We start from the raw sequence: 7,170 nt of genomic DNA, 5'->3' as shown, positions 1-7,170 counted from the left end.
GGTATTAAAGAGGGCACGTTCTGCATGGAGCACTGGGTGTTATGCACAAACAATGAATCATGGAACACTACATCTAAAACTAATGATGTAATGTATGGTGATTAACACAACAATAAAAAAATTTTAAAAATTAAAAAAAAAAGAACTCAGTAAACACCGCAGAAAATGCAGCAAAGAATGCTGCAGCTGGAAGGGACACAGATTTTTATCATACAGAAAAATCATGAAAGAGAGGCGCCTGGGAGGGCTCAGTCGGCTAAGGGACTTCCGCTGGGGTCATGATCTCTGGGTCCTGGGATCCAGCCGGCTTCAGGCTCCCCCCTGGCGCGGGGTCTGTTTGTCCTTCTCCCTCTGCCCCTCCCCCCACTCGCGCGCGCTCTTTCTCAAATAAATAAAATCTTTTTTAAAAAAAAGAAAGGGAGGCTTCAAGATGTTAGGGTCCACAGCTAGTTAGTGGCAGAGATAAGCCTAGAAAGACTTCATACACCAAATAAACAATACTATTGAAGGCTTGCTACGGGGGAGTGAGTGCTAGACTCCGGGGAGACAACGTTGCCAATTCCTCCCCAGAGCGCTGAAATAGCACTGCAGGAGACCAAGGTGGGTCTAAGTTCCCAGAGAAAAGGATGTGAAGGAAGGACCAGGAGATACTAGTCCGGACCCCAAGTTGGGAAGGAGGATAGAGAAGGGAGGAGGGGGAAAAAACGGAGCCACCCCCGGCGCCCTCTCCCGGGGCCGTTTATCCGCCGAGCCACACGGGGACGCTGCACCCTTCCTCGCGTCCGAGCCGCGGCGGCGCCGCCTGCTCGCCTGTTCCCGGCGGAAATGCCCGGGCGATGACGGAAACCCAGAGGGAGGGGAGAGAAAGAGCGAGAGAAGGGACGAGAGAGCCGGGAGAGGCCGGCGGGCGGGAGGCGGCGGCAGTGGGTGGTTAGCATCCGGCAGGTGCTGCGCCGAAGACCCGCGCCGCACCGCCGCCAACCTCTCCGCGCCCTTCACCGACTCCCGGGGTGCGCAGCCGGGCGGGCGAGGGTCTCCTCGAGGCCGCGCGCCGGGAGCCGCCCGCTGGCCTTGGGCGGGGCGAGGGGCCCGCAGCCGCGCTCCCCCGCTCCCTCCTCTCCCGCTGGGAGCTGGCGGCCGCCGCGGCGGCGGGAGAGGGGAGCGGCGCCCGGGGCGGGGGTGGGAAGGGGCGGGGAGGGGGGAGGGAGGCGGCGGGCAAGGGGATCGGGCCGCCATGGACGACAAGGCGTTCACCAAGGAGCTGGACCAGTGGGTCGAGCAGCTGAACGAGTGTAAACAGCTTAACGAGAACCAAGTGCGGACGCTGTGCGAAAAGGTAAGAGAAAAGAGGAGAAATGCGAGAGCGCTGGGCCGGGTGGGGGCGTCCGCGGCCGTCCTTCCCCGGCCTGTTCGCTCTGTGCTCGGCGTAGCCGGTCCGGGGCCCCGCGGGGCTGTGTCTCCTTGCTGGGACGCCCACCTGGGCGGCGGGAAGGGCCATTCCAGGACCGGGCCTGAGCTGGCCTCCCCGGGCTCCTCTGCCTCCCCTGGGGACCCACCCTGCGGCTCCTTCCGGAAGCTCACTTCACTGGCGTAAGGGGCCCGTGTAGATGGGAGGGGAAACGTGGCACGGGAATCCACGCCCTAGATTTTATTGGGGTCACCGACGGTCTTCTGGGAATTACTGACCCTAACGTTTCACGTGAGGACTGGCGATCTCGGCGCTTTAGAATGCCGGCAAATTAACATAATGCAATCTCTTATATGAAAATGCACCGAAAGTTAACCTGGATGATGTTAGTGTTAATGAACTTGTTAATAGATGTAGGGTTTTTCTCAAGTGAATCGGGCCCTTCAAAGATCACTAACTTGGAATGTGTCAAGCGTTTGTTTTTAGAGAGGTGGGTGTAATGGCAGACTGGTTTTTAAATAGAGCTTGACTTTGGTTTATTTATTTTATTTTATTTATTTATTTATTTATTTATTTATTTAAAGATTTTACCCATTTGACAGAGAGACAGCGAGAGAGGGAGCACAAGCAGGGGGAATGGGAGAGGGAGAAGCAGGCTTCCCGCCGAGCAGGGAGCGTTCTGGGCTCGATCCCAGAACCCCAGGATCATGACCTGAGCCGAAGGCAGATGCTTAATGACTGAGCCACCCAGGCGCCCCTTGACTTTGGTTTAAATAAACGGTGACTAGTCTTCGCACTGACTCTTGGAAGCGTATGTTGATTGTCAAAAACGAGACAGTGTGTCTTAAGTTTGACAACAGTGATTACTGTTTTTGGTGCAGGGTAGCCCGTTTCAGAAAGTTATTTCTATTTCTATTGTATGTAAAGTGTTTGGGGGTTTTGGTGATGGTTGTTTTCCTATACCAAAGAGTAATAAAATATGCAGGTGGTTAACTGCTTACAGTTGTTCTTGATCGGGTGATCTTGGGCCACTTTCTGAATTCTGTATCCATTGTTTTCTTAACCGCTGGTATTATTTCACACTCTTCATCTTTAAAGTCTAGAATTTTTCTCATTCGGTTTCTATAATCTGGACTAAATTTTCACACATTTTTATGTGGAAAGGTGCTAAATGAAAGAGTAACAAAGTTATTCTTTTTTTTTTTTTTAAAGATTTTATTTATTTATTTGAGACAGAGAGAATGAGAGAGACAGAGCACATGAGAGGGGGAAGGGTCAGAGGGAGAAGCAGGCTCCCCGCCGAGCAGGGAGCCCGATGCGGGACTCGATTCCGGGACTCCAGGATCATGACCTGAGCCGAAGGCAGTCGCTTAACCAACTGAGCCACCCAGGCGCCCCCAAAGTTATTTATTCTTAATGTTGTCGGGTTTGTTTGTATTTTTAAGGCATAATCTAAGATTTTTTTGGTAGTTTGTGTTTGGAAATCAGAATGCCTCAGAAATGCATTGGAGAAGGAAATAATAGGGCACTCTTAAAATTATGCAATTTAGGGATGGAGGAGTAATAGCTAATATTCAGTTAGAATAGTGTTTTTAACAAGTATAATGTTATCTAAGACCTTTATATATTAAATAACTCTTTGTTAACACAGAAGAATTTCTGTTTTTTTGTTTTTTGTTTTTTTAAAGATTTTATTTATTTATTTGACAGAGAGATAGAGAGCACAAGTAGGCAGAGAGGCAGGCAGAGGGAGAGGGAGAAGCAGACTCTCCACCAAGCAGGGAGCCTGACGTGGGGCTCCATCCCAGGACCCTGGGATCATGACCTGAGCCGAAGGCAGCCGCTTAACCGACTGAGCCACCCAGGTGCCCCACAGAAGAATTTCTGTAAATAGAACTGCCAAGCTAATAGTATTTTTTTTATTTCTGGAACAAACATTACTTACAGCTTCAAGTCGACATTCAGTTTTCTTGTTTGATAACCTATAATTACATGAGTCTTAAAATTTACATTTTAAATTGCTCTCTCAAGGTCTAGGGTCAGCATTAAATTTTGAAATACCTAGTTTTGAAATTATTTGAGTCTGTTAGCCTTGCTATGAACGTTAGATATAGACTTGAAGTTATGGACAAAGTTCGTGTTGAATCAATTTTTCCCTTTGACTCTCTAATAATTTTAAGATATATTCCTAGAGAAGAATATTGTACTGCTACTCAGTCACACTTAAGTCTTTTTGTTTGTTTTTTGTGTGTGTGTGTTTTTTTTAAGTTTTATTCATTTAACTAGTCTCTACCCCTAACGTGGGGCTCGAACTCACAAGCCTGAGATCTAGAGTGAGATGTTCCTCCAACTGAGCCAGATAAGGCGCCCCTCAATCACACTTAAATCTTGAGGAAGCTTTCTGTATTTGTCAAGAGAGATTATTTGTACTTCAGCTCTTAAATAAATTGGACTACCAATCCCTAGGATCTTATAGCTCTATATTTAAGCTTTTATGTTCCTCACTTAAAAAAAATTTGTACTTATCCACTAAACATGAAGTTTTATTTTTTTAAAGATTATTTATTTGAGAGAGAGCGAGCCCGCGCAGAGGGAGGGGGACTCAGTGCAGAACCCAGTGTAGGGCTCCATCCCACCACCCCAAGATCACGAGATCACAACCTGAGCCATAACCAGGAGTCGGAGGCTTAACCAGCTGACCACCCAGGCGCTCCTAAACATGAATTTATAAGTGAAAATCCCCGATCATTAAGCTTTGGCCTCCACCCCTTGTTGCCAGTGGAATGCAGAAGTGTAGTATTCCTTTCTCTGTACCCTTTTGAGCAGAGCTTAGTTTTACAACCGTCTTCTAGCCACTGTGGCATTCCTCGGTGGCATATATATTCTATCTTCTAACCTTAGTCTTTGGTTCCATTTTATGTCCCTATCCCTAACATTCTTTTTCCTGACAAGTGTAATGTTTACTTACTGTAAACTCTGGTATTCTGTGTATCTGAGTTCAAACCCTGGCTCCACCCAGTCTCTTTCACCTCTGATGCCTTTTTTTTTTTTTTTTTAAGATTTTATTTATTTATTTGAGACAGAGAGAATGAGAGAGAGAGAGAGAGAGCACATGAGAGGGGGGAGGGTCAGAGGGAGAAGCAGGCTCCCTGCCGAGCAGGGAGCCCGATGCGGGACTCGATCCCGGGACTCTAGGATCATGACCTGAGCCGAAGGCAGTCGCTTAACCAACTGAGCCACCCAGGCGCCCCTCTGATGCCTTTTTTGTAAGACAAGTGTAATATTATTTGCCTATCTCCTAGGATGCTTGTGAATATTAAAATACTATCTGTGTAAAGTACCATTAAGCAATAAGCTATTTTAGGAAAAGCCACATAAAGATAGCTGTTTTATCTTGTTTTAAATCGGTCATCTCATTTTCTTCTGGGAAAAGATGCAAAATAAATAGATGTGTTGACATGACTTCTCTAGGGAGAATGTACTTCAAAAGGGGTTTTATATATAGTGGTTGTAGAAACCTGAAAAATACAGTTGCAGTATTCATGTGGTCCCTGTTATATGAAGCACAAAGTACTAGGACTAGTAGCAATTTTGTGAAGTAACTTTAAACTCCTTGCCTTCTCTCCTTAATGCTTCCTCTACCTTTCCAGGTCAAGAATGGCAGGCTTAAAGAAAAATAAAATGTTAAACCTAGATAACACAAATCCTCTTTTTGTTTAATTCTTTGTGACCGGATTGGTTTTTGTTTTTTTTTAAATAACATGAATTTCGTGGAGTCTATTGAAAATATTACTCTATAGGAAGTTGCATTATATGGTGGTGATTTTTCCCCTCAAAATTAAATTCCTTTTCGGGGCGCCTGGGTGGCTCAGTCGTTAAGCGTCTGCCTTCAGCTCAGGTCATGATCCCAAGGTCCTGGGATCGAGCCCCGAGTCAGGCTCCCTGCTCAGCGGGAAGCCTGCTTCTCCCTCTCCCACTCACCCTGCTTGTGTTCCTTCTCTCTCTGTCTCGCTCTGTCAAATAAACAAAATCTTTTTTAAAAAAATTAAATTCCTGTTCTAAATCAGATTGCTTAAAAACTTGAGTCAGCTGAAATTGAGACCAAAGTAGTACTGATAAAAGCCCTATTTTGAGGTAGTGGTAAAAATAAGATCCATCCTAATGCCAAATGGGGAAGAACTACAAAAATATGGGTATGGATGTCCTGTCCTTCGAGGTTAATTTCTGTGCAGAAAAAAATTGTTTACATAAAATAGTAAGGCACATCTTCTGAGAGGACTAGCTCTTAAAGTAGCAGTCCAGTTTTTGAAGCTAACTGCAAATTTGATTTATGTATATAGAGAAACTGTTTCTATGATTCATTTCTGCAACAGCAGTGTGTACAGTAATTTTTTTAGTGTGCCTCCAGAGCCAGTCTGGCACTGTTCAGGACACTGTGTGACTAGAACTATATTTAACTCTTGGTGGCATTGCAGAAGAGAAACTTTTTAGGCTCTTTACGTAATAAACTTTATACTAAAGAACCTCAGTAATGATACTCTTAAGTAGATAGGGAAATTTAGCCTGTTTGTGTGCTCGAAGATCTTAATTCTGATGATTATAAAGTGCCTACTTAGAAAAATGTTGAGGCTTTTGTAGTAATATAAATACATAAATATTATATAAGACTAATAGATAGGTTTCTGGGTTGTGGCTTCAGCCTTAAAATAGAAATATCATTAGGATATTACTTACCTCATTAATGTGAAATAGGATGCTTAAATTCCTGAATGCCTGAAACCATCTTAATGAAAACTAGATTCTAGTAAAAATGATTTTTGTGCATAGAGAAAATTCTCTTGGATTACTTTTTTTTTTTTTTTTTGACAGATTGTAGCTAAAAATTAGTGGTCTTAACAGCCAGAAAGCCTAACTGGTACTTCATTTTAATTTCCCTTGAGCTTCGGTGGTTCATTTGACAGAGTCTAAAATGCAGTGATGTAGAAAGTAGCTCTTTCTTTTCTTACTATAACACAGAATGACCTGATTACAGTGGAATATGAGGTTAAAACCCAATTCAGGTGACTGAACCAATTGTCGTTTTCCACAGTTACCTAAGCTAGCCTCTCAACAGACAGGTAAAGAAACTGAAGCAAACCAGACTAACGTGAACTGCTAATGACTAGAGCAGACTTAAAAATCAGTTCATTTCTCGACTTTATATATGATGTGTGAAACAGTATCTGTAGATAAATGAGTCTACATTATATATACTTTTTCTACATAGAATAGTTTTTTTGTAGCATATGCCTTCTATTCTAATTTGAAGACCTGCAGAAATTTTTTCTTTGCCATCTTTTCTTCAGGATAAATACTGAGGGACTTAGTGAATGAAGTCCTTCTTTGGTAAAAGGAAACCAAATACCAGACTTTGAAGATAAAATTAATGCCAAAACAATCACTGTGTTTTAGACTATATAAACTATATTTATTTTCTGAACTTAGTCTAAGAAGAATGGCATTAAAATCATAGACGTAGTCTATTGTGTATGAGAATGAGTTTACTTTAGATTAAATAGGAATTTTGAACTGATTTCCTTATAATTCTCCTTCATGTAAATGTAAGTTAAATGTAAACCTGATGTTGGTTCTTTAAAGTAACTTGCATAAAGAAATATTTTCTTTCAGGGGCTCCTGGGTGGCTCAGTCATTAAAGCATCTGCCTTCGGCTCAGGTCGTGATCCCAGGGTGCTGGGATTGAGCCCCTCATCGGGCTCCCTGCT

General features: G+C 43.7%; 1 protein-coding gene across 1 annotated transcript in view; it reads left to right on the top strand.

Annotated features, from left to right (window-relative positions):
• Window positions 1-870: 870 nt before the first annotated feature.
• Window positions 871-7,170, top strand: part of PPP2CB (protein phosphatase 2 catalytic subunit beta) — a 37,197-nt gene continuing 30,897 nt past the window's right edge. Inside the window, exon 1 of the mRNA XM_006731638.2 lies at window positions 871-1,336. Within this exon, the coding sequence (XP_006731701.2) occupies window positions 1,235-1,336 (102 nt within the window). The 5' untranslated portion in view covers window positions 871-1,234. The remainder of the gene's footprint in view (window positions 1,337-7,170) is intronic.

Source organism: Leptonychotes weddellii, chromosome 2 (assembly GCF_054177405.1).
Source record: "Leptonychotes weddellii isolate Sample4059 chromosome 2, ASM5417740v2, whole genome shotgun sequence".
Classification (NCBI taxonomy): Eukaryota; Metazoa; Chordata; class Mammalia; order Carnivora; family Phocidae; genus Leptonychotes; species Leptonychotes weddellii.
Note: the sequence above shows the minus strand (reverse complement) of the source record. Positions and strands in the feature narration are given on the sequence as shown.